This window comes from Ceratotherium simum, chromosome 5 (assembly GCF_057802395.1).
Source record: "Ceratotherium simum simum isolate JZ-2026a chromosome 5, ASM5780239v1, whole genome shotgun sequence".
Lineage (NCBI taxonomy): Eukaryota > Metazoa > Chordata > Mammalia > Perissodactyla > Rhinocerotidae > Ceratotherium > Ceratotherium simum.
This window is the reverse complement of record NC_141904.1, coordinates 21,885,688-21,913,563: the sequence shown is the minus strand read 5'-3', so window position 1 is coordinate 21,913,563 and position 27,876 is coordinate 21,885,688. Positions and strand designations below refer to the sequence as shown.

The 27,876-nt window shown below is 48.2% G+C and overlaps 1 protein-coding gene across 1 annotated transcript in view; it reads left to right on the top strand.

The window, feature by feature from the left end:
• Positions 1–27,876, top strand: part of SH3BP5 (SH3 domain binding protein 5) — a 73,403-nt gene that overhangs the window by 33,553 nt on the left and 11,974 nt on the right. Inside the window, exon 4 of the mRNA XM_087430579.1 lies at positions 25,544–25,708. Within this exon, the coding sequence (XP_087286705.1) occupies positions 25,544–25,708 (165 nt within the window). The remainder of the gene's footprint in view (positions 1–25,543; positions 25,709–27,876) is intronic.

Genomic DNA, 27,876 nt, shown 5'->3' with positions numbered 1-27,876 from the left:
ATACCCAACAGTGGAATAGCTGAATCATATGGTAGTTCTATCCTTGATTTTTTGAGGAATCTCCATACCGTTTTCCATAGTGGCTGTACCAGTTTGCACTCCCACCAGCAGTGTATGAGAGTTCCCTTCTCTCCACATCCTCTCCAACACATGTTGTTTCCTGTCTTGTTAATTATAGCCATTCTGACGGGCGTGAGGTGATATCTCATTGTAGTTTTGATTTGCATTTCCCTGATAGTTAATGATTTTGAACACCTTTTCATGTATCTGTTGGCCATCTGTATATCTTCTTTGGAGAAATGTCTGTTCAGGTCTTTTGCCCATTTTTTAATTGGGTTGTTAGTTTTTTTGTTGTTGAGATGCATGTGTTCTTTATATATTTTAGAGATTAACCCCTTATCAGATGTATGGTTTGCAAATATCTTCTCCCAATTGTTAGGTTGTCTTTTCATTTTGTTGATGGTTTCCTTTGCTGTGCAGAAGATTTTTAGTTTGATGTAGTTCCATTTGTTCATTTTTTCTATTGTTTCTGTTGCCCGGTCAGACATGGTGCTTGAAAATATGTTGCTAAGACTGATGTCGAAGAGCGTACTGCCTATGTTTTCTTCTAGTAGTTTCATAGTTTAAGGTCTTACATTCAAGTCTTTAATCCATTTGGAGTTAATTTTTGTGTATGGTGTAAGGTAAGGGTCTACTTTCATTTTTTTGCATGTGGCTATCCAGTTTTCCCAACACCATTTGTTGAAGAGACTTTCTTTTCTCCATTGTATGTTCTTGGCTCCTTTGTCGAAGATTAGCTGTCTATACGTGTAAAGCATTTGGATCAAAGAAAAAGAATGTAATTATTATTATTCCAGGAGTATTTTCTATCAAATATTGTATCTCTATGGTGAATCTACTTCCCTTAAAAAAGAAAAAAAAAGACCACCACCACACCAAAACTTATGAGTCCAAGAAACAGACCTCTGCTGGTTGGGAGGGGCTATGGAAGGTGTAGAGACAGTGAGGACAGAAGGGTGACCCCAGGCAGGTTGAGTATATATTGAGTTGCTTGTGAGGATAAAATCTGTCAGAGGATCAAAAATGAGGAGAAGGGAGTAGCTGGCTCACCTTTTGACTGATCAAAAGCACTCTAAGTCCAAAGAGGTAATGTGGTGGGGGCCTTGAAGGAATAGGGAATCATGTTTCCAGTGAAATGAAGCAGGTCAAGTGCATCAGATAATCCCCTGAATCTTACGTTAATCCTAGGGGAACAGAGTGTTGTAGTCGTCCTTTGTCGGGAAATTCTCGACGTGGATTTTGTTTGCAGAAGACCCTCCGTAAGTGGAGAATGAGAGGCCCAGGTTCTGCAAAGGTGGGGCATAAACTCAAGGAGATGTCAAATATGAGTTATTACTCTCTTTACTTGTCCAGGGGTATTTTCTTCTAATTTATAATTTTCTTTCATTCAACAGATATTTACTGGGTTCCTAATTGTCAGGCACTCTTTTAGCCACTTGTCAAGAACAGAACAATGACCTTGACTCTGGAGCTGACACTCTCCTTGTAGTCTTAAAGTCTGTGGGGTGGGGTGTTTGGGGCAAATTAGAATCTTTGTTACTGATCTGGATTAGTTTGAGAAATGGAGTAAGACTATGGGAGATGACAGTGGGCTATCGGATTGACAAGTGTCTCTCAGAGTGTTTTCTGAGTGTTTCCCCTCTGTCTGTGCTGGCCATTGTGAGGCATTAGATGTGGTCTGTAGCCTCCAGGAGCCCCACAACACACAGTAAGGTGGTTTTGAGGCATAGGTAATTACAGTCCATTGTTATTATTCGTGATAGCTACGTTCTCTAAAGTTACTGCCCACACGGAATTAGTGAGGTGTTCTCCTGAGGCATTCATTGCTCCTAGGGGAGACAGAGGGTCAGGTTCCTGAGAGCCTCTGGTCACATTTGCATCAACTGATCCATACGTAACCTTGTTTTACATATGTTTTTCTTTAAAGACACCTTATTTAATATATATTTCTTATGAATAATTGTATATGGTATTTATAATAAAGCACTAGCGAAGAAGAGTTGAACGTTTTCCTGCCCCCAGATGACGTGACTGCACATCTCTTAGGCTTTCAGCCTCACACAGTGTTGCCCACTATGCTTCTTTAATTGGTCGTGAGCTCTCAGGCCTCACTATGGACTTGACTTGGGCACTTACTGGAGCGCCTTCTTGTAAGAATCTGCAAATTTCCTCTTCCTTTTTCTGGATGTACTGTCTTGTTGATCCATTAACAGTGAACTCATGGGCGACAGCACCATGACTCATGCCTGAACAAAGCTTATCTAAAACGCGTGTTTTCTCTGTAAGACACATCACAGCCTTCTTGGGCTTGGGAACACGAGACAGCACTTCAGCACTAGGCTTGGGGGCCAATTTAAACAGCTGAATCATCAACAAAAAGCACAAAACTGTGAAAAACGTGGTGCTAAATAGACTGTGAGTTGGACAGTTGTTTATAACATAAGAGCTGAAACAAGAAGACAGAGTATTGCCTTGTTAGACCTCAGCTGGGAACGTGCGTGTTGAGTGACTCAAAGTTTTTGCTACTCTGTGTGGGTCCGTGAGTGACCCTGAAAGTGCTGTGAATATTAATTTTGGGGTTACAAATAAATTTTAGCGAGTAGGCAAATTCGCAAATATGGAATCTGTGAATAATGAGAATTGACTATACTCACCAAATAGAGAGCCCAGTGGGGAGGCTCGTTTGTTAGAGAACTGAACCACATGGCAGAGGTGGAGATGGAGTGTGGAAGAAACCAGTGGAGCGAGGTCACTGTGTGTGTGTGTGTGTGTGTGTGTGTGTCTGTGTGTGTGTCTGTGTGTCTGTGTAAAGCTTGGGGGGAAAGGCACACCTGAGCCCCAAAGCACAAGAGAGAGTCTGGGTGAAAAGGAGAGAAGAGCTGAGACCTGAGAGAGAAGTCAGCGTGGACGTAAGCTGGGATAAGTACAACAGCTCAAGGGCTGCGGAAAGGGAGCTTTAGGGGAACTGAAGGAATGGGGTGGCCGGCTGGGGGAGTTCCTGACAGCCTCACCTGGCCTCCAGACTGGTTTGAGAAGCTGCAAAGCAGCCATGGTGGGCTCTTGTGGCTCATGTTGTTTGAGAAGTTGACTAGGAATTGATGCCAAGTGTTGTGCCCTTACCTTAATAGCAGCACCATCTTTTGAGATCTAACTATGTGTCAGGCACCATGTGTACTGCTCTGTGTAGGGGATGTCAGTTGTCTTCCCCTTTTGTCCCCATATTACGGATGGGGAAACTGGTCTTGGACCATTACTTAAGCCTTTACATAAACCTCTCTGGTGTTGTGGCCTAATCTGAGAGAATGTGAAGGGAGACTTCAACAGACTTAGTGGTTAAGCAGCTGTCAAGAACAAGTCATAGGGAATTCCAGGGTTTTGACCTGAATAGCCAGTAGGAAGCTGAAAGAGAGTGAGGATCTAGCTTTGGGAGAAGATTGGTGAGTTCACTTGCCTAAATGAGAGCACTGTGACTGGGTGCCTCAGTGGGAATGTCATGGCGAGAATGCAGGGCAACTTGGCGCTGGGGAGTTGGGACTCGAGGATACAGAGGTGACAGTTGACTAGAAGAGAGTGGAGAGAACTAAGTCAGAGATTAAGGATGGAGGGGAGGAGGAAGAGGAGAGTAATTTTAACACACTTTGTATACCAGGCACTTTTCTAAGGGCTTTACATGCATGAGGCAGATAGTTTTTTGTTTTTAATTTTGCAGAGGAGGAAACTAAGGCTTAGAGAAGTTGAGTTATAGAAGGGGTTCCCCACAGTCCTCATTTATTGAGGATCTACTAGGCGCCCAGGCCTGTAGTATAGGTCCCTTATGTCCATTATCTCATCGGGTCCTCACAGCACCGTTGCAAAGTGGTGTTATTATCATCATCGTGGTGGGGGGGGGGTGATAACTGAGGCTTGGTGAGGTAAAGTAACATGCCCAGGTCACAGACCTTGTGAGAGAGGAGCGAAGGTTTGAACCCACGTCTACCTGGTTCTGACTGCTGCCTGGTGCTTGGCATTTTGGAGGCATTTCATGGCTGTTGGAAAGCCTGGACTACACGCTGACACATCTTAGGGGAGCACGTAAGAGAAATAATTAACTTGTAGGGCTAAGGAAGATTTTGAGTTCATCTCTGCAGTGTTTCCCTGCCCTTTCTGCCCTGGGGTAACTCTGGGGCTCTTGTTCCAAGGAATTTGGGGCCCTTTGAAACTTCCTCCCCTCGTGGTGCTCTGTCCTCGTTCTCCTGGGACTTCAGTGCAACTTCGTCATGCCCCCCTCTTTTCTGGTCACTTTCGTTTCCGCTAGGCCACTTGCCTCTCTGGGTGGCAGCTGTCACCGTGGGACTCGGGTGAGGAGGTCTGGGTCAGTGACGTCCATCCCTGTGGCCCTGATCACATTCCCACGGGGTGGTCACAGGCCAGTTCCTGGGAACTGCATCTTCCCTGCAGCCCATAGTAAGGGCAAGCAGCTGAGTGACAGGGTGCCTGTCCCAAAGCAGAGTTCCTGGTAATTTACAGCAAGAGGGGAGAAGGGACTATTGGCTCTCCCTTGCCTGCAAGGCCACATCCTGCCTTGCGGTCTTGCTTGGAGATTCTGGGGAAGAAGCAGCTGCATTTCGGAAGCCTAGAACCTTGAATCAGGTTGGGGTCAACGGGGAGATGAATGGCAACTTCTGACCCAGGCTGATGGCTCCTGACACAGGTCCGGTCTCGAGGCTTCGGTCAGAAGGGCCCACCCCCTTTTGGAGCCGCTTCTGCTTGGCTGGCTCTGCCTCAGGCGGACTCTGCTGGGGCTGGAGCAGGGAGTGTTGCTGATCTTGAGGTTTTCTCCTCTGGTGGCGCAATGGACCACTTGCATCTGACCTTTTCCTGCCTGGCAGGGGTCAGGAAGCCAGGGATGGGGGACTGGTTGCAAGCAGGGTGTCAGCCAGGCAGTATTAAGCTGGAGGTGCTACCCACCATTGCCTTGGGTGCTTTGTCAGGGACAGTTCCCTCTTTCTTGTCCCCTTTGCTGTTTACCGAGACATGGCCAATTCCCGGTAAGTGCTGCTCGGTGGGCGACATGCTGCCTGAAGCTAACAGATGTGGTTTGTCACCGCAGTTTACCAGTTAGAGGGGAAGCAGCGTGTGAAGTTCCGTGCTGTATCTGAAACCATGGGGGCTCACTGAATGTTTTGTTTCTTTCCTTCCTTCCTTCCGTTTTCAGTAAAATTGCGTTGACGTGGATCGTCCCCTCCTTCCCCCTCTGTAGACCACCGAATTCCCTGGAAGGAGTGGCAAGGTGACTGATTTCTCAGTTTAAGAAAATCAGAGTATGGGATGTATTTTTGCTACTGGGTAGGCCTTTCATGTTGCCAGGCAACAAGGTTTGGTCTCTGGCCAAATGGTGATGTTTCTCTTGGGCACCTTTGGCTTACCTTTCCGTTCATTTCCTTGCCTTGAGGATAACCTCTGCCCAGCCTGCTTTCCTTCCTTTCTCTTCCACTCCCCATTCTCTACCCCTCCCTCATATTTTCCCCTTTCCCTTCTATGACAATCTACCCCTAAGAATCTGATGGACTGGGGCCGGCCCAGTGGCGTAGTGGTTAAGTTCGTGCAATCCGCTCCAGTGGCCTGGGGTTCGCTGTTTTGGGTCCCAGGCGTGGACCTATGCTCTGCTCATCAAGCCATGCTGTGGTGGCATCCCATATACAAAGTAGAAGAAGATGGGCACAGGTGTTAGCTCAGCGACAGTCTTCCTCAAGCAAAAAGAGGAAGATTGGCAGCAGATATTAGCTCAGGGTCAATCCTCCTCACCAAAAAATAAATAAATAAAATAAATAAATTAAAAAACAAAAAAAGAATCTGATGGCCTGATTTACGCTGAGAAGTGGACGACTGATATGGCTCAGTGATTTACGGTCTTTCTGGACGGTCAAGTAGTTCTGCTTTAAAGACGTTCCCATAGCTTGGGATGCTCTGCTCCTGGCCTGGGGGGACTGCTGATTCCCAGCTCAGGGTTATCACACAAGAGCTTCTTGACATGTATGTGCAGGAACCATGTGCATTACACAAGGAGGGAGATACTTAGGAGTCCCAGCCATAGACAGAGTTTTCATTTCCATGTGGTAGAATGTCCTCATGGAGTTTAAGCCAAAGGTAGAGTTGGCAGATAAAATACAGGACACCCAGTTAAACCTGAATTTCAGATAATTTTTTTTCTGGTATAACTCTGTCACATGCAATATTTAGGACATACTTAACTAAAATTATTTGTTGTTTACCTGGAATTCAAATTTAACTGGGAGTTCTATATTTTTATTTGCTAAATCTGGCAGCCCTTCCAAAGGAGAGAAGTTGTGGTGTTGAGTCATCGGCCAGATGCAGAAGGTAGTTTTGGACTAAGCTGCCCCTTGTCAGAGTTTCTGAATTCACAGCATGTGGAGCTGTGGACAGATTCTGGTCCCTACTCGGCCATTCCTCAGCCTGTCGCCGTGGGCAGGGACAAGTGAGCACCCATGTGGGAGTGTTCAGTACAACTGAGGAATACTCAGCGTGCTCACACTCCTGTTCTCGCTACTCTTAAACCTGGGGTTTCTAGGAAGAAATGGGGTTTCTAAGATAACTGGCTGAGTCTATGATTTTTTCTGTACCCCATAGTAATCCTCACTAACTTGAATGCTGAGAGCTGGTCAGCTCCAGACAGAATTCTGAAAGGCTCCGTGGGAGGCCACATCAACTGGGTCTCTTCTGAAGAATCTTCCAGAATGTGGGTTTCTCAGCTGTTCTTTCCCCCAACTCTTCTAGTCCACTGCCTGGCATCTGTCTCCTTCCAGCTTTCTCCGCTTTGCCATCCTTAAGTGCCTTTATTAGTTTGATCATTTATTCATTTTTCCATTTAAAATTTCCTAGCACTAGGGAGCTTATGTTCTCATAGAGGCAAGAGTGCCTCTTTGCTTCAGTGATGGCAAGGATCAGCTGTGTTTGGGAAGCCTCACTTTGTATGTTTTACTTTGAAGAAGTGGTTTAAATGGAGGTAAAAAAGAAAGATGCCATTTGTCCATCAGTTCGTTACCAGCCTCAGGTGCATCCCCCAGCCCTTTGGCGGAGCACTGTGCTGCAGAGAAGGTGCTGGGCCGTGTTTATTTCTAGAAATCGTGGTGTATCAATCTTCTAAGGTTCTTGCAGTCTTTGAATTTAAGTCTCTTGATCTCAGGCTCAGGCCAACGGAGCGAAGCTTCTCTTCATACAGAGAAGACTGGGGGGTCTGTTTCCACACTGACCTGGGCACTCAGCCAAGGTGGTTGAAGGCATCTGTGGTGGGCTCTTTTGAGAGCACTTGTTGGAAGGAAATCATGAGATGTAAGGCACTGTATTAATTTATGTAGGTTCCTCTTCTGTCTGGCCCCATCCCAACACCCAAGACCATAAGAAAATATACAGATGAAGTTTTACAGCCTGAAGTCCTGAAATTCACAGTGCCTTGTTCACGAAATAATGGCCCCGTCTTGTATCAGACTGGGAATCACATTTGGTCGCAAGTAAGAGAGGACTCAAAAGTAGTGGCTCAAACACACAAGGATACCTTCTCTCACCTAAAAGAAAACCTGAATTAGGCAGTCCAGGATTGGTGCCATGACTCCATGGTCATCTGAGACCCAGGTCCTATTACTGCTCCATCCTAGTATGTGAGTCCCATCCTCAAAGTCACCTCGTGGGCCAAGATAGCTCCGGGAGCTCCAGCAATTGCATCTGATTTCAGGACAGGAGGAAAAGAGGAAGGGTAAAGGACAAATGCCCCTTCAATTTTAAAGAGTCTACTTAGAAGTCGCAGACAATGCACTGTTTCTGTTTCACTTCCAGAACCTAGTCACATAGTCACAGTAGCTGCAAGGGAGGCTTGGCTGGGGGTTTCTTAGCTAGCAGGGTTGTTTCTAAGGATGAAGAGGAGAAGGGATATAGGGAGGCAACTAACTGACTCTGCCACGTCTGTGCTCTGGTTTCTCTATCTTCTAGAAAGGCTCTGGGCTGGAAAGAGTTAGAGGTGGGCCTAGGACTCCTTTGAGTAGGGAAATCCGGTAAACCCCATATCTCTCTTCTGCATCACTTCCCTCCCTTAATGGTGTGTGGAAAAATTCCTCTCCCTTATGTTGTGTTGGAGACCTATGAGGAAATGCTAGCTTCCCATGCAGGTCTAAGTGTGTGTGTGTTTTGTCAAGTCACAGAATCCATTCATATTTTCTTTTAACAAATACTAATTAAACAACTCATTTCCCATTGCCATTTATTTGATGTAAGCCTTCCTGTGTTTCCTGCACTATTGAAATAGCCTTTTAATTGGTATTCCTGCCTCCTAGTCCCACCTCTCCATCTCCCCCGAGTGCCTCCCAACAGAATCTTGCCAGTCTATTCTGCTCAAAAACTTTAGTACATGTGATGGTTAATTTTATATGTCAACTTGGCTGGGCCACAGGGCCCAGGTATGTGGTCAAACATTCTTTTGAATGTTTCTACGAGGGTGTTTATTGGAGGAGATTAACATTTAAATCAGCAGACTTTGAGTAAAGCAGATCGTCCTCCATAATGTGGGTGGGCCTCATCCAATCAGTTGACAGCCCGACTAGAACCGAAGACTGACCTTCCCTGAGCAAGAGGGAATCCTGTAGCAGATGGTCTTTGGACCTGAACTGCAGATGAGCTCTTCTCTGGGTCTCCAGCCTGCTGGCCCACCCAGCAGATTTTGGACTTGCCAGCCTTGATAATCACATGAACTGATTCCTTAAAATCAGTCTTTCCGTATCTGTGCACATCCTGTTGGTTCTGTTTCTCTGGAGGACCCTGACTAATACAGCACTTCTTCTGTCTCTAGTGTCAAGCCCAAATCTGGGCACAGCACACAAGGCTTTTCACAGTCTGCCCCAGCCCCTCTCGTCCTGTAGCATCTGCACTTCTCTGTGCTCTCCCAAGGTGCCCCTCCCTCCGCCCCCGCCACTGTCACAATTGCCAGGGACACGGTGCTGTTTCACTCACAACCCCTGAGTACATCATGGAATGTTTTCCATCGTTGCCTGTTCTGTTCTCCTTGCCTGTGATGTTTTCCTCCCCAGACTGACTAGCTCTGTGATGTTCAAAATTGTAGCCATTAGCCACATGTGGCTACTTAAATATAAATGAATAAAATTAAATAAAACTGTGAGTTCAGGTCTCCAGTCTCACTAGCCATATTTCAAATGTTCAGTAGCCACATGGGGCTGATGGCTACTATTTTGGGACAGTGCAGACAGAACATTTCTCTCATTGCAGAAAGTTCTATTGGGTAGGGCTGCTTAGCTCGCACCCTTGGCCTGATTAAAATGAAGGCACAGGTCTGTAACTTCTACAGACTTCCTGCAGTCCCCTCCCTCACTAAGCTTTCCTTCTTTGAGAATTTGAAAGTTATGGCTGTCATCCTCTGAAAACACTCATATATGCGCAGGTGTGCAGAAATCATAAACACAATTTCAAGGTGCTCATCAGCTCCCCTTAAGGGTCATCCGTATCCTATGGGTTAATAACCACGAGTTAATGCTACATAAGATGCTTATTAACAGCTGACACGTCTATACTGCATACTGTATGCCAGTTCTAAGTACTTGATGTGTGTCAACTCACTTATTCCTCAAAGCAACCTCATGGTGTAGCTTCAGTTGTCTGCATTTTGCAGATGGGGAAACTGAAGCACAGAGAGGTAAAATAAAGTGCCCGGGGTCAGTGCAGATGACGCACACAGCTGATGAGTGGCCTGGCCAGGATTTGATCCATGCAGCCGAAGTCCCAGGTCTGTGTTCCTAACCTTTACACCAGGGGCTAAGAACCCCGCTCTGGTGTCTGAGCTCCTTGAGGACAGAAATTGCATCTGATCCTTTGCAAGTCTTCATGGTGCATGGTGCACAGTGAAGGTGACGTGAACGCTTGGTGAGAGGAGCAATGCTTGGTTGAGTTATACAGAGGCCTTAGGCATAACTGTCTCAGCTCTGGGATATTTGGATTCTTACATGTGGATATCTTATCCTTTTCTTTCTTAGTTCCATTGGCTGCAATTTGTTCCTGACCCCCTAGAGCTGAGAGAGGCCCCGAGTCCCTCAGACCTGGGGGACTTGGCAATACCAGGTGGACAGGAGGGCATTCGCCAGGAGCCCCGGCTCCCACGGAAATCCCCTGCCTCGCCGGCTAGTGCTCACCTTGCCTCCCCTGAGCTGGGGGCCCCGCTGCTGCCCTGGCCCTGTCACCAGGCCGTCCTGTCTATTTCACAGATCCCAGGTGGCTTGAAGTGGCACCGGCTCCAGTGGTCAGAAGGGTCCCTGGTTGTGTGTGCTCTTGTGCCCCATGTCTTCCTGACAGCCTGCTCTGGCCGGGCTCTGCTGGCCGCAGCCCTGTGGACATCTTCACACTTGTGTTGCAACATCCCTCCGCTTTTTCATGTCCTGAGCTCAGCAGGGAGGTATGCTGTGCTAACTCTTGTTTATATTAAGCCCTCATTTTCTTCTGCGTCCCCCTGACCTTGAATTCTCGTGGAGCTGATCTTGCAGGAGGTAGTTAAAATTAAGCCAGGTCATGCTGACCCAGAGGCGGAAGATAGGCTGGAGGGGGTATGGCATTTCAGTGAATCACTGGCTCCTTTGGCTGTGGTTAAGTGTACCAGGCAACAAATAGTGCCGAGGAGCCAGGGAAGTCTGAAACCTGGAGGGGGTGGGGAGGGGGCAGCCAAGCTCCCTGGCTGGTGGAGGGCTTGAACTGGCACCTGTTTCCAAGTGCAGATTCTTCACCGTCCTGGTGGTGGGGACTCATAGATGTACCAAACAGCCCTGACTTCAAGGAGTTTGCAATCTCGTCAAGAAGAGCAAGTGAAGAGTAAAATAACTCAAGAGCTGTGTCATCAGTATGTTCATAAGTTGGGCAGTTTTCAAAGTGTTTTTTCGCATATGCTATATTATAACGTGGCAGACTGCTGAAATAAGTATAGAAACTCAGTCCTGTGAATTCAGAGAGGGTCAAGTTCCACCTAGGAATGAGTTTCCTGAAGACCCACTGGGACCTGGGTTATAGATCATTCAGCTTGGAGGAGGCGAGGGAGAGCGGAAGGGGGGAATGATTTAGCTCCTGAGAGAATGGCATTCATGCCACATGATTTAGGTCATTATTACAATTAGGTCATTATGCACGTGAGCTTTCACATCATGTAAATGGGCATTTCCAAGGATAAACGCACCCAGAGAGATTAATCTGATTGTGTGAGCCACAGAGGAAGAAAATCACAAAATGCATTAAAATGATTGCCCACAAGGGAGTTGTTTGTGGCTTGTCATTTGTACCTTAGCTTGGTACCTTAATTAAATAGGTATTTCTTAAACATCTGCAGTGTACTGGCCTCTAGGCTAGGGTTAGGGAATTAAAAGAATCAGTAACACAGTCCCTGCTCGTAGAGGGCTCCCGGGGTCACTGGGTGATGCGGCTGTAAAGAGCCCATCGAATTCCTTACTCTGTGCAGACAGGGGAGCCTGGGGGCTCTGGACCTTTTTTGCTGTAGCACCAACCCTGAGGGCCCGGGGCCTGGGGGATTGACCAAGTGTCTCTCATCATCTGACACGTGTTGGTGGCCTGGAGTGAGTTGTCCTACTGTTCCCTATCCTCTCTGATCTCCTTTCATGCCCCCTTTGTGGGTCTCTCCTAGGCTTACAGGCCAAGAGTAGAAAGCTGTGAACACCCTCTTCCCACCCATCCATTCCAAGTTGGTGTTAATGGAAGTCACTTGGTCTAGAATGAGTGTATCCTCTGCCTCTGCTAATGGCAGCCTCTTGGGACTGAAGCCCGGCAGTCATGTGAGGCGCTGGCTGGTGGGAGACCATCCTGACAACATAAGGAAGCTCTCCAGTTGAGAAGCTTGTTTCGTGGATCCCAGCCTGGCAGGGAAGGGGCCATCGACAGAGACTCCCTTCCATCATTTCTTCTGAGTATTTCTTGTCTGAGGCAGGAGGAATGTTAATGACTTTGAACCCATTTATTTTAATCGTGTTAGAAAGCAGTCTCCAAGTGGAGACAGCGGAGCACAGGATTAGCTCATGGAAGTCGGGCACGTGGCGTGTCCAGCCGAGTGGGCAGGTGGTGAGGGTGGATGGATGCTCTGGTCTGCTCTGGCTTCAGAAAAGGTGGCCCCTTTTCTCTAAATCCAGAGAGTCATCCTCCCTGTGACGTGCTTACTGATGTCTCTCTCTGACGTTGGCTGTCCTCATAACCTTAGATTAGTTTCTGGATGGTCTGAATGTGATTTGAAGGAGTTGGGGTCATTACTGTTTTGGGAATGGTGAGCGGCTCGTGAACTGTAGACTGTTAGTCTTCCTATGTCAGCAGACTGTGACCATGACCTTTCTTAGCAACATGGTGTATAGGATCCAGGGGTGGAGAATATAAGGAATGTGCCTGGGAGAGTGGCTTTGGATGGACCTGTGTGTTCATCACTGTGCTGGGCGTTGTGGGTGATGAAGTATAAGCTACAGTTCCTGCCTTCAAGAAACTTGTGTTCTGCAAACTCTCACGTGCTCAACTGCTGTTGGGCAGTGCAGGATGATCTCTGAACAAGTTCTCTGTCAAGTGTTGGGAAATTTATCAGTGGGTGTTCAGAAAAGGGGTCAACCTGTAAGTCCTAGAAGAACAGGACTGTTCACTCCAAAGAAGAGGCTGCAGGATGACAAGGACTTTTTTTTGGGCCTATGAAGTGTCATAAGAAAGAAGATATGATTGTTAAACTAATGAGTCCAGCATGCTGTAGAGGAAAAAGAATTCACAGATGATGGGGTATTTGAGATGGGTTTTGAAGGATGGGTAGGAGTTCCCTAGGTAGAAAGGAGAGAGAAGGGTATGTGTTGCTGGCGGAGGGAATGGCACATACAAGAGCAAGGAGTGTTGAAGGAAAGGTGAGTGGTTAGGCCTCACTGGGTGGATGGGCAGTGCAGACCTGGCCTGTGGCCCACTTTTGTTGGGGATGGGGAGAGTGTTAGGCAGGGAAGTGACAGACATCATCAGAGATGTCCTTTAGAAAGATTACTAGGTACCCTAAATGCAATCGTGTGAGATTAAATTTATGCCATATGGAGTTTAAATTGGCCATGTGAGATTGAAAGCTGGGAAACCAGTTAGAAAGCTTTTAAAATAGTCCAGAGGGGCTGGCCCAGTAGTGTAGTGGTTAAGTTCACGTACTCTGTTTCGGTGTCCCAGGATTCAAGGTTTCGGATCCCGGGCCCGGACCTGCTCACCGCTCATCAAGCCATGCTGTGGTGGTGTCCCATATACAAAGTAGAGGAAGATTGGCACAGATGTTAGCTCAGGGACCATCTTCCTCAGCAAAAAGAGGAGGATTGGCAATAGATGTTAGCTCAGGGCCAATCTTTCTCAGAGAGAGAGAGAGAGAGAGAGAGAGAGAGAGAGAGAGAGAGAGATAGAGAGAGATAGATAGATAGATAGATAGTCAGTCAGTCAGTCCAGATAAGAACTAATGCTGGAAAAATCTGCTGAGGTTTCCTTAGAGCCCATTTGTTCCTTGATACAGAGCTGGTGGGTGGGGAGAGGTTGAGCAGGGCTTATCAAGCCTTTGAATGCTTTACAGAGGAAAATGTCTTGGCCAGAGGGCTCAGCAAAGTGGGCGTGCAGATGGTGTGGTGGAGGGAGTTCATTGAACTGAGGGCAGCCCAGTGGGTTCTGTGGTTTCTCCTCAGGATCTAGTGAATCAGTCTTGTAAGCTTCACCATTGGAGAAGTGGAATAATAAAGGACCTGTGTTTGTGCTTTTCCTTTCCAGGTCACTGGAGTCAGGGGGCTTGAGTTCGAGTCTCAGCGTCCTTTCTTTCTAGCCTGGTGACCTTGGACCAGTTCCTTAATCTCAGTTTCTTTGGGTGTAAAATGGGTACAGCAATACTTATGAGCAGGGCTATAGGCTAGATTCCATAGGTGAATGCCTGGCACGTGGTAGGGATTTAATAAACACCCCTGCCCCAGTTCCCTATATCCTCCCTCCCTCAGGGCAATAGAAGTGGGGTGCAGGGAGGGCGTACCCAGGTGCCTGCAGTGTTGTTTGGCCCTCCTTGAAAGTGCTTTCTGCTGATAACATGCTTTGTCATTGTAAGTGGGTGTATTTTTTTCTTCTTCTCTGTCTCTGCCAGGGACAGAGAGAGAGCTGGGGGCTTTAAATCATAGCAGAAGAGACCGAGATGAGAGATGAGAAACTTCTGGACAGCCGAGTGGTTTGGCCACCAACAGGCTGTGGGGGGCCAGTGTTGGACCCCCACATTTTTGATGCGTCTTCTCTAAAGATTGCACGTGGGCAGGATGGACTTTGAGGGCTCAGGAGCCCTTCCGGTCTTGTAAACTGTCTCTTGTTTGGCTAACATTTGACTCTTTACTTCCCCTCACTGGCAATCGTACAGGTGTTTTTTGGGTTTTGTTTCATTTATTTATTTATTGAGCTTAAATTTTGCCTTTAGTGAAGAGCACCTTTGACAAATATCTTTGGTTTCTCTGTTCTTCTAGTGAGTAGCATTTTCTTGAGTTTTGTGATTCTGTGGCAGGTATATAGCAAAAGTGATAACTTTGAACCAAAAGCTTCAAAAAACTTTTTTTTTTTTTATGACTTTTTATCATGGAATGTTTCAAGTATACACAACAGTAGAGAGAATTATCAATGAACCCCCACGTACCCATTGCCAGCGTCAATAATTGTTAACATCCTGCCAATCATGTTTGATCTGCCCTCCCCTGTTTATTCTTATTTTAAATCTGTTCACAGGTATCATTTCACTTCACCCATAAATATTTAAGTATTTATCTCTAACAGATAAGAACCTTTAAAAGATCACATTTTCGCACCTAATACAATTAATAATAGTTCTTCTAATATCATCTAGTGCCCAGTTCTTTTTCAAATTTCCCTAGCTGTATTAAAAATGTGTTTTTGTGATTGGTTTAAAGCATTTGGCGATAGCTGTTATATTTTGAGTTGATAGATAGTGTGGACCTCCCCTCTGCCCTCAAATTATGCTGTTGCTCAACCCAGGGACATAGTTTTGAGTTTAAGGAAAGAACTATGTGGTATAAATAGCAATGTGATAGCTTATTAAGAAGTGCATCAAGAAGCAATTTTGTCAACTTTGTATTATGGAAAATGTGCAAACATATACAAGGATAAAGATGAGAGCAAACGCAAAATAGCTCAGTGGTTAACTCGCCTGCTGGTTGACTATTTGAAGCCAGAACACGTTCCAGAACGTGGCCTTGTAAGTCCTGCTGCAATTATGTATCTTCAGTACTAGAACTGAGGCTCCCTGGGAGTTAACAGAGGCCTTGGCGTTCCAATCTGAGAAGCCTAGTGACTTGTTCAAGGTTGTAGACCCAAGACAATGGTCATTGTTGGTGCCAGGAATATCCCCTGTGGCTCCTACCTCTCTGGACGCAGTGCACTGCCTCAGAGTGGCCCAATGGCCGTGGTCAATCAATGCTGGTTCAGTGTGAGGCATTAGAATTTTGTTGGCATTGGGGTGTATTAAGAGCTGGGGTCCCTAGGGGTTGAAGAGCTACAAGGGGGCCTATTTGTCTATGTGGTGCTGGTGGGACCGTCTCTCTGGAGAACAGTCCCTGGAAATACTAGAAGCTCTGCTCACAATCCCCAGGTAGAGAGGGCTATGGCTACAGAAGCAGAAGGGGTGAGAGCCAACTGGCCCCCTGGCTCCTGCACTGGGAGGAAGGAGGAAAGCTGAGGATCAGGGGAAGGGGGTCAGAGCTTCGCCAAGGGCATCTGGTGCATTCAGGTCCTTGACTTTCCCGCTATAGCTGCGAAGAGGGAGGTGCTATTCCCAGTTCTGGCATCCCATTTCTTTAGACATCACCTCTTCGTTCCTGTGTTCCATCCTCCTCATGGGAAACCAGCAGCTACTCATTAGCTGCAAAGGACTATCATGAGGCATAATTACAGAGCACGTGGATTCTTCCCGTGTGCAGTAGTCCAGTTCTCCCCTACCCTGTGGCATAAAGCAGCACTCTCCACTCCCTCAAAATGTCTGGCGAGCCTGTCGTGGCCTGGGTCTGCATTGTATATCTCAGGGAAGGATGAAATGGCTTCCCTGATTGGCGTGTGTATCTTTCTGACCTTGAGACTGGGAGACACTGATGCCTCGTGTGTCCTGGGAATGATGGTGTGGGGGCCAGTGCGGAGACAGAAGACGAATGTGAGTGGACTTGCCGAGAGGAAGGTACAGCCCTGCTGAATTTGGGGAACCCTCCACAGCAGAGGAACTCTCTGAGTTAGCACACATTTGGAGAATTTAGAGATCGGGTATGTGGCGTGTGTGTTGTGGGGCAGAGAGAATGCAAGAGTCTGATTGGGGGAGGATGTGTGGCTAGTGGGGCCTGAGGGAAAGTGGCCTGGATTGGGGTTGGTGGATACCTAGACTTGTCCCTTTGAGCAGACCATCTTACTTGTTAGGCTCTGAATTTTCACTAGAAAGTAAAATGATTGGTCTACATTATTTCCATCTCCTTGAGCCCAAAGACTCTGTGATTTGATTCTGTGGGCCAGGGGTCTAGGTTTGGTGGTGGCTCCTGGGGTGCTGTTGGGGTCTACCTCAAGCTTGGCCCTGGACTCTTGCCAGTTTGTAGTCCTGTAAGCTGGTGGAATGCTGTTCCGGGCCCAGTCAGCGTGAGTGAGTGAGAGCCAGAAAGCCCAAGGAGGAATGTGGTTGTCGCCCTTCTGGCTGGGGTGGGGGTGCGTGGGGGAGGCTCGGCATCTGTTGTGTCCCAGCAGCAACAGGAAGGATTTGATTTGGGGGCCCTCAAGGGATGTGTTGTTGTTCCCTGAGACCCCGCTGTGCGTGGCTGGCAGGCCATGTAAACCGCCAGGAATTGTGATGGGACAGGAGTGTGTGAAGGCGTCAGAGACATCAGCTGGCTGACCAACCTTGACATGCTGGTTTGTGCTAAGTAATGCCCTGTGCCCTGGGCAAGTACAAGGCCTGAGACCTTCTCCTGCCAGCAGCTTTTAGCTGAATTGGGGAGATTCTGTGGGGTGACACATGGAGCCAACCTAAGGCAGAGGGACAAGTGCCGCATGAGTGGAACGGAAGCCCTTTGATGTGGTTTGGATGTGCGTGCCTGTGTCGAGAGGTGAGCTGAAGATGAGCAGAGGTGGACTGAATCCTGGAGGAGCCCCAGCCCCCGCAAGCCCCTGTGGGTCATATCCACCCTGGTCAGTCTGAGGCCCTGAATGATCGGGGGAGAAGGGATCATCCTGCCAGAAACTAGGTCACAGCACCCTATTGGGTACAAGGTACCCTCGAGGTTCTTTTGTTACGGATTTTTGAATGTCAGATTATTTATAATATAAAGCAGGAATGATGATGCCGTTTTGATGAGCACAAATCAGAGATCATGGATGATAGCTGAGACATTTCACCAGCCTTTGTTTCAGTGTTTGCACAGTATCTAGGCCAGCCCTGTCCAGCAGAACTTTCCGTGATGTTGGAAATGTTCTCTGTCTGCACCGGCCAATATGGGAGCCACTAGGCACGCGTGGCTATTGAGCACCTGCAATGTGGCTAGTGCAGCTGAGAAACTGAAATTTTAATTTACTTAATTGTAATTAATTTAAATGTAAATAGCCACATCTGCCTAGTGGCTCCTGTATTAGGTAACGCAGTTCTAGAGAATCATTAAGTAGGTAATTACAAATGATAGTAGTTTTTTTTGAGAGAATAGTATAATGGAGCCCCATATACTCTTCATCCAGCTTCTACAGTTATGAACCCATGGCCAATCTTATTTCATCTTTACGCTCCCTTCTCCCTCCCTCCCAGCTCTCCCTTCTCACTTCTAGCTGTATTATTTTGAAGCAGATAATAGCTTTTTAATTTTTCTTTTTAAACAGCTCATTTTTAACCTCAGGACAGAGCCAAACTATTTGACCTTGATTTTCTAATCCCTTGAGTCTCTTTTGACACTGTGATATATTAAAGAGCATCGTGGCCTGTGCACTAAAACAGCTACAGGGCCTATGTTATATCTCTTAAGACTGCTCATGGTTTTCTCATGTTTCTTATAAGTATACACCATGGATCTTTTATTTAATTTGTGGTATACAGTTTAATATTAACTGATAATGGCTCAAACTGTACATGGTGACATTTGGGACTGAGTAAAAATCGATGTCCCAGGTGTTCAACAGATTTTTAGATCTGCAAAAAGTGATCCAGGAAAATTGAGTTTGATAGACATAATGAAAAACTCCATGGCACAAACTATACTTGGTAAAGTTTGATATGGATGCAACTGTTCAATGGATCAAATCTATTGATTTGAAATAGAAAAAGAACTGATCCTAATGAAAATAATTTTGACTAAAAAAAATGAAAAAAATTAGAAACATTGAATATGAAAAATGATCAAGGAACTAAGTGGGCTTAATGGAATTTTTTCTAGAAAATGCTTTCAAATGAAAACGTGTCTATTCTGTGATAATTTTGATGACAATGTTTGTATCCAAAACATCCTCAGGGACAAAATGGCATCGTCCAAATGGCCGGTACCCGTCTCTGGACACTCTTCAATTAACCTCAGAGAAAAGTTTGAAAGGGGCATGAAGGGACAGGGAGTTTTCAGAATTGAAAGGCTCAGACTATCTGGCCACTGCCCATCCCTGGGATTGCTCAGAATACAGGCAGAAAGCTAGAGCTTGCAGAAAACTGAGAACAGATGCCCTATCTGTTGTCCACTTTGATGTTCATCCTGGACGTCCCTGCCTCATTGAGGCCTGCAGGGGCTTTTGATCATGTTTCCAGAGATTTTTGATCTTCCTCAGACGGCTTGGAAAGGAATCAGGGACTTTTCTTCATGAGCTTCTAGCTGAGAGATGGGTTCTTTCCAGCAGCACATACAGCATTTGCTGTAAGGAGGCAAGAACAAAAGTGTATCAAGTTAAAAAAAACACAAAAAACAAGGACAGGCGCCTTCCTGCCACTGGTTGCCCAGGGCAGCAGGGACCTTGTCCTGACCCCGGTGGGGTGGGGGCCATCCCAGCTGGGCCTCCCTGTGGTTTCACCGGAGCGTCCCTCCTCAGTGCTCGGCTGCCCCACGTGGCCTGAAGGGCCATTGCTGACCTCACACTAGGGGCAGCCTCTGCTTCACCCAGGCGACTTTCTCATCCTCTTTACAAGGCAGCGGGGCACTCCCGTCTTCCATTTCATGCCCAAGTGTCCAGGGGTATCCGGAAGCTTCTTGTTGCTCCGCAACTGCTCCCCTCGAGCAGGGGGAGGTGCATGCAAATTGAGCCCACTCATGCCTAAGTAAACCCCAGAGAATCCCTTTGGGTTTGAAGTGCTAACAGCATTTAGAAGGGAGTGGGAGGGCCGGCCCCGTGGCTTAGCGGTTAAGTGCGTGCGCTGCGATGCAGGCTGCCCGGGTTCGGATCCCGGGCGCACACAGACGCACTGCTTCTCCGGCCATGCTGAGGCCGCATCCCACATACAACAACTGGAAGAATGTGCAACTATGACTTACAACTATCGCTTGGGGCTTTGGGGGAAAAATAAATAAATTAAAAAAAAAAAAAAAATTTAAAAAAAAAAAAAAATAAATAAAAAAAAAAGAAGGGAGTGGGAAAGCAATCAGAGGGCCTGTGCCCTGCGTGGGTGTGGGGTCTTGATAGATGGAGGAATTTTGACTGCCCCTCGCATCCCTGAGTCTCTTCAGCCTCTTTGCCGCCCTGTGGGTGGGATCCAGGTTGTTCCCAAGAACAAGTGAGGAAGCAGCGAGGGGGCGTGGGAGAGGGTAAGCTCAGAGAGCTTTCAGGATCCGTTTCCTTTTTTTTTTTTTTTTTTTGTGAGGAAGATCAGCCCTGAGCTTATATCCGATGTCAATCCTCCTCTTTTTTGCCGAGGAAGACTGGCCCTGAGCTAACATCCAGGGCGATCTTCCTCTACTTTACGTGGGATGCCGCCCCAGCATGGCTTGAGGAGCAGTGCTTCGGTTCGCGCTGGGGATCCGAACCTGTGAACCCTCGGGCCGCCGCAGCGGAGCACGCGCACTTAACCACTGCCCCCACCCAGCCGGCCCCCAGGATGAGTTTCTAGACCCCAGCGTCCGCACCCTGGCTCCTGGCTGGGCGTGAGCTCAGCTCTCGCAGCAGCGGGCTGTCCTCCCCGCTCCTCCCCCGCACTCTGTAGGGAATGCCGCGGCCTCCTGGGTGGCCGGCATCTTTCTTCCCTGCACACCCCCCACCCACCCCGATCTGTTTAACTGCAGCCAGTGTGGCCTTGATCAGGGTGAAGAGGTAAGGCTGAACTTAGCTGGACCAGCACCTCTTTCTGGGGAGTCTGTAGCCCAGCGGGTGGTGTTGAACAGAAGTGTAGAACAAAGGCTCTGGGTGAGGGATGGAATCCTCACCCCACCTTTGGTAGCTGTATGATCTTGGGCAATTTATTTAACCTTTCTGAGCCTTGGTCTCCTTTATAAAGTAGGGATGGTAACTGGACTGACCTTGTAGGGTAATTTCAAGATTTCAATGTGGCAGTGTTCTCAGAAGACCTCAGAATATACATTATCTGACAGAATAAATGCGCAGTGGCTTCTGTGATTATTTTCTTCATAATCATCTATATCTACACTAATGGGTTTGTTAGTAGCCGGGTACTAGATTAGTCCTGTCTTGCAGGCTCTCTCTGTGACTTGGAGCCACCCCCAGCCCGAGTATCACTCTGGGCAGCCGGGTGACAAGACCCCTCTCCTTTTCAGTTTCCGTAGCTACCTGGCTGGCGTGTGAGTGACGCCTGCGTGAGTCACAGGTGGGGCAGCAATCCTCTGCACAGATTGGGTTCCCATCTCATCTCTGGCCCCTTAGCAGCTCTTGCTAGGTATAAGTTATGGGTAGACTGTCCATTTGTCCCGTGATTGTTGTCACTGCCGAAGTTACCCAGGTTGGCAGACACGGCCTGGTAGAGCAGAAAGAGCCCCACTGGGGGTCCAAGGCTCTGGTTTCCTGGCTCTGGCCGGCCACTAAATAGCTGTGTGACATTCGGCGAGTTGCCTCGCCTCTCTGGGCCCTCCTTTGGAAAATGAAGGATTTGAACTGGATAGTCTGTAAACTTCCTTGAACCCTCGCCGTACCCAACGCAAATGTCTGAATGCTCTTGTTCCTTCCTAAGACGCATTATGGGCTGGAGTGGAAGTTGAGTCAGATGGCAGCCTCACCGATGACGGACCTCCTACCCCCCCTCCTTTGTTGATGACACTGGAACACCGACACGTTTCCGAGTGCTTCGCAGTCACCGCTGGCCCCGGGCCGGTCTCTAATGGTCACTTGTCAAATTCATTCATGAGCAGCCTTTTAAAATTCTCTCTACAGAGCTGTTTCCATGAAAGCCGTTAGTGTCCATGAGTCATGAAGGTATTTAACATTTTCCTGTGTTGCATCTTATAGCTCAAACCCAGCTCTGCGAACATTTTCCTCTTTGGTACTATTCCAAGCTGAGCCTCAGCTCTCCGGTTTGCTGACTGGTCTTCTCTGCTGTGAGAAAACCACCATGTGACTTGTGCATACCAGGGGGCCTGTGAGTGCAGGGCCCGTGTTCAAATCATGTATTACTACCAGGGCCTGGGTCGTTTGTTAGAGTTTGAAGATAAAACTTTGTTGCTTGTGCCAAAGATTTCTAGGTGTCATCTTTTCTACGATGGTGAGAACCAGGTAGCCAGCTCTCTTTGGGATTGCTAAATTGGCTTCTGATTTTAGAGGTCACGTGTCCTGTTATGACATTGGGAAGCGATCTCAGAGTTAAGCCCCCTCAGTTAGACATGTGGGTAAGCTCTTGGATGCCTCTTGTGTTTCTATGGCCTAGTCTAGTGCCTGACACCCTCTCCTTTGCTAGGAATCTTCCCTAGCAAACCTTTGACAAATCACTCTCTCTCTTCCCTACGTTCCCATAGCACATTATACCTCTGTCACTTGTCACAGCCTATGTTGTATTGGAGCTTGTAATGAACGTGTCTGTTTTCCAGACTGAATGGCAACCCCTGATTTTGGTGTTGGCCCCCTTCCCTCCAGAACTTAGCCTCCAGGAGGTACTTCATCAATGTTTCATGGACTATATCCTGCCAGTGAGGGTGCAATAGGATGCTCCCACTCCTTGTGTGCACCTGCCTGGTTCTTCCTTCTGTATGTAGTTTTAGAAAATGTTTTATGAAATGCCTTACGAGGAGGCCATGAGCTTTAAGTTTCTTTAGGAAGCCCCAAAAGTTCAGTTCCTTGGGCTTGATAGTAGTAAAATGGGCTATGAGCGGCTAGAAAGAAGTTGAGGGATATTTGACCTGTCTACACTGGCCTGTGATAGTCACTTCTATCAGGTTTGCAGAATAGCCCAGCTGTGTAGAGGGTAAGATGTGTTATCATTTAGATTTAGATTTGGCTGAACGTAACAGAAAACCCCCAGATAACACTGCCTTAAACTTGAGACTTTATTTTTTCTGTCATGTAAAAAGTCAGGAGGTAGACAGTCCAGGACAGGGACCTAACTTACTGTTCCCCCATCCTTAGAGAGCTGCCTCATGATCCAAAGTGGCTGTTGAAGCACCAGCTATTGTATTAATATCACAGATGGAAAGACAAAGGAGCCCTCCTGGAAGTCTCACTCAATGCTCATTTACATCTCATTAGCTGGAAGTTAGTAACAGGGGCACTAGCTATAGTGTCAGCTGGGAAGTAGGGTCTTTAGCTGGCACATTCCCTCACCCTGAGACACAAAGGTTCTATTACCAAGAAAGATGGGGAGAATAGACTGAGTGGGTGCAGGACAGATGCCCAACACTTACTTGAATGAATGAATGAATGATGGAGAGATGCCACCTGGGTTACGTGTGGGAGAGCGAACCCTCACATTAGTAGGATCCGTGATATGACAAGGCAGGCATGTTTCTGATACCATCCCACAGGATGGACGGAACCTTGAGGAAACTTCAGAAACTCACCAGGAACTTGACAGAGAGCGTGGTGTTCTGCAAGGCCACTTCAGATGGCTTCCTCTTTTGTGCCTTTGTAGAGACCTGCTTCCCTGATTTGGAACTCATCAGGTGCCTGGTAGCAGGTGCGGAGTCTTCGGCCTGGGGACAGCAGCCACGTTTTAGAAAGTCCCCACGAGAGCTTCTCTTTTTTTGTTTGAAGAAAAGCTTCATTCAAGCAGGGAGACCTGGGGGAAGAGAGTCTACCCTTAAATGTTGCTGAATTGAAATATTAAAATTTCCTAAAAACAAAAACCAAAAACAAATCCCATTTTAGGAAATATTCGACTCTTGCAGGATTAATTATCTGCTGGTGTTGGTTTGAAACCTGTAGGTAATCTGTGGTGCGGGGTGGGGACAGCTTTTAAGTGACAGGTCCCCATGCTTCTGCCCTTTCCCTGCAGCAAGTCTGGGCAGATGGAGGGCCCCACAGGGCTGTCCGCACGAGGGAGAACTCAGCTGGGCCGGGCGGCACGGGGTCTGGAGAGTGAGTCATGTTGCTGAGAGCACGTTGCGCTGTGGCGTCACTTCTCGGTGGGTTGCTCAGTTCTGTGGAGGGCGGGCCCCATGTCACCACTGTGTAGCTGAGGCCCCTGAGTGGACGTGTGGTCCCAGGGCACTCAGCAAGGCAGGTCCCTGGGCCACTTAGGTTAAAGCTTTCATTCAAGGCTACCACTCTGGATTCCTTTTTAAAACTTTGATGGGAAACTTTGTCAAGTCTCCTACAGACCCTATGAGTTTCATAATGCTGCTTCTTCCTGGCCCCCATCAACCCCGCATTTTCAAATCATCCTCATCCTTCATCCTCGGTTCAGGATCATCCTCCTTTAAGAAGCCATCTTCGCTTCCTTCTGCTGGAAGTAATGTCTCCTCCACATCCCCTTACAAGATAGATCTCCCTCCCTCCCATGGCACTCTTTTGTATGGCTGTGTATGATAGACTTCTGAATGTCCACTCCATGCCCCTTTCAGCCCCCTGACCAAATTGTCAGCGCCCAGAGGGTCAGGTCTGGTATGTGGTACTTGTTCACTGTTCCCTGAATGATGGAGGGTGGCACCCAGGGGGTCACAGAGCTGTTCCTTGCCCTGGGGGCTGGTGTGCTCATTTTGGCTCCAAGTCTCATTTTGTTCCTCTAACTGTCTTTGAAAAGTGTCCTCAGCCTGTGGTTTCTGAAGACTTCCTCTAAGTCATATGAGACTCACTCTGGGGATGGGTGGGGGCCCCCTTGTTGCCCTCCCCCGCTGCGTCCCAGGGGCTGCCCCATGGTGTCCCCAGGCTTACGTAACTGACAAGGGGTTCTGGTTAACCGAGGGTGGGCGGGCAGGATGCTGCAGCAGGCCAGCCTTTGGCAATGGCTCACTCGTACTCTGGTGGGGAATTCAAGGAGGGCATTCAGAGCAGCAACTGGAGGGTTTTGTTGCTGATTTCTGATGCAATTACATGACCCACTCTTGGGGGAGTTATGTTTACTCTCTGAAAGGGATAGAATGTGAATCAACTATGTAATTTAAAATTTTCTAGTAGTCCCAGTAAAAAAGTAAAAAGAAACAGGTGAAATTAATTTTAATAAGATATCTTATTTAACCCAGTATATCTAAAATATTATTTCATCATATAATCAATATAAAAATTAGTGAGATAATTAACATTCTTTTTTTGTAGTAAGTCTTTAAAATTTGGGATAGTTTGCATTAAATTTGGATTAATGACATTTCAAATGCTCAGTAGCCACATGTGGCTGGTGGTCGTCTAACATACGTTCAGCTACAGTTTGTGTTGATTCTCCCGCTTGATATTCCTTGAGAGCAGGGACTGTGTTGTGGCAATTCCGTCCTTCCCTTCTGTGGCTGGTGTTGGTGAGTGTGAGTTGAGTGGGGGCCTGTCTGGCAGAGTGACAGCCCTGGGGTGGGGCTGGGTACCTGGAGTCTGGTCACAGCCCTGCTGCTCACCAGCTTTCTGAGCCTGGGGAAGGCCCAGGGCTCTCAGAGCCACAGTTCCCGCCTAGTCAATGAAGCTGTTGCACCGTGATCTCTGGGGGCTTTTCTGGTCTGACATGCCGTGAATGGAGCCATGGATCTGGGCAGGGATGGTGTTGGGGACCGCTGTCCACCTTGGCATCGTTAGCAATTGAGAGCTTCTCTGTGAAAGGCCCGGTTGGCCATACCTGTCACACGAGAGGCTAGTTTGCCATCTTTGACTCTGACCGAGAGCTGTCATGTTTATCTGGACCATTGGGTCCCGAACTTTGAAAATCGTCCATTCATCCATCTGGTACCTGTTCACCCATCCAGCACTTACAAGGACCTGCGGGTGCCAGGCCTGTTCGCACAGTGGAAAGGCAGAGATGGCCAGGACGTGTCCCAGCCCTTGGGATGCTCATCTTTTGGAGGGTGTGATGGGCCAGTGGGAGCTCCTGCCACTTCCTGAGGCCTCATGAGGGTTCTTTCTCTCACAGGCTCAGCTTGAAGCTCAGAAAGCCACGCAGGACTTCCAGAGGGCTACGGAGGTGCTCCGTGCCGCCAAGGAAACCATCTCCCTGGCGGAGCAGCGGCTGCTGGAGGATGACAAGCGGCAATTCGACTCGGCCTGGCAGGAGATGCTGAATCACGCCACTCAGAGGGTATGAGTCATAGCTATGTGCGCCCGTGGGGGGTGTGCCTGGGTCTGTGTGCATGTGTCTGTGTCAGCAAGTGTCTGTGTGCGTGTGGGCATCTGCGTCAGGGCAGCATGCGTGCCTGTGGGTGGGGTGTGGGAGCATCCTTCACATCCCCCTTGTCTGTCTCGTCCAGACTCCCTGCTGGTTCTGGTGAGCTCTGTTTGTGCTGGTTTCCCCAAGCAGAGGAAATAGACTCCCAGGCATGTTGCTGAAAAACACTCTCTGAAAGTCACAGGTGGTCATCTCCGTGGGGCATCTTGGCAGGGCCTAGGACTAAGCCATGCTCAGGGATGACAGTCGCCCAGTGACGGTATAGCTGCTCCCTCCCTATGTTGCTTGACGCTTGTCTGGTTCAGACCATCCCTGAAGGTCTTGACTGTGGATTGGGCTTCCCAGAGGGACTGTGTGTTTTCCAGGGCCCATTCCCACTGGGTCCAAGGGGCCTGGCTGGGATTAGAATCCCAGGGAAGAACTTGATTAACAGTCTCAAACCACGCTGGGTCTGGACTCGGGGCACGTGTGCTGTCAGAGGGAAAGCCGGGGCCATGGCAGGTGAGACCAGAATCCAGTGGGCATACAGGCCAGGGCTTCTGGGCTGGGCTGGTATTCGGGGAGCCTGCATGAGGACAGGAAGTGGGCTGAGTATGATCTCCACCCAGCTCTGACTCCTGGGTTTTATGCCATTATTGTTTGGCTCTTTGTCAGCTCCCATGACCTCCTCTCTGACCACTTTGCTCAGAATCAGAAGTGGTGGGACAGCTGCTTAGCTCAGCTGGACTTGTTACCTCCACCTAACTCTACTGGGTTTCCTAGGAGTCATGCAGAACGTTCCAGATACCTCCCCTCTCCTCCAGGCTGATTTGCTGCAGGGTGGTGGGTGAGCCGACATGTGCCTTCAACAGCTTTACCACATTGAGTGATGTAGAGGGGGCAGGGGCTGCAACCCTGGCCTTGACTGCTTGAGAGCCCGTCTGTGGGGCTGGAATAGAAAGTCAGGAGTTAACGTCAGCGGCCTGTCCCTTTTCAATGTCACCTGACACAGTGGCTCAAGTCCTGGGGGACCTGATAATTAAAGATGGCCTTGTGCTTCCTGAAATAGAAAGCCTGACACACAAATGACTTCAAGAGTCAAATCTGCATTGACTTTGTCCCACCTCCCCTGAAGCCTGAGACGCCTGGCCCGGCTTTGTGTGGCCTTGAGCGTCCTGCCCCCTAGTGGACACGATGCTCGGCGAGCCGAACACAGGCTGGAACAGCTTTCCTGGATCAGCTGGTGGAACACCAGCGGAGGTTGGAAATCTTGGAAATTTACAAGCCACAGCCTGACAGATGTGAAAAGGACCAAAAAACGAAAGAGAAAATAAAAATTTAGAGTAGCTCCTTCCAAGAAGTTAGCTGAAGGCTGCCTTTCCTTTTTGCTCTCCCTCAAGCCCATTTGGAGATCCAAATCAGCCTGTAAGAATCATTTCAGAAATCATTTATTCTGATCTTTAAAAAATAAAACATGTTTCTTCTTCTTCCTTTTTTTTTTTTTGTTTTTCTATTTTATAAGTCCCAGGGCCCTGGTGGATGGTGGGTGGCCAGTCAAGGGGAGATATCCCCAGGCCCCCCACATCACACAACTCCCGGGAGCACCGTTCACACCGTCGTCTTGGGGAATGGCGCTGCCTGGAGTTGTGCAGTGCACAACTTGAGGGACTGTACAAGATGGCCCTGGGCCTCCTGGGGTCATGTGGGGCTTCTTAGGGGCCCGGGGAAGGTTGTCTGATGTATGTCCTCACTAGCGAAGGGCCTAGACATTTGGGTTTCTTGGTTGTAGGGGTCACCACTGCAGATTGGCAGGTGTTCTGGGTCACAAGGCAGGATTCCCCCCTGGGGCCACCCTTCTTCTTCCACACATTCCTTCGCAGTCGCATAGGCCTGAAGTGCTGCTCCTTGAACTGCTGAGGGAGGAGGAGAGTTCGAAACTGACACCAGCAAGAGACAGAGCTGGTGGCAAAGCTTTCCCCGGCCACCTCCCTGCGTCACTGAGAAGCAGCCTGTGAGGGCAGGTGTGCACACGTGTGGCTTTGCTGTGAGTGTCCCTCTGGGTTTAGCATTTCCCTAAATGGGGCTCCTGTTACCCGCTCCCA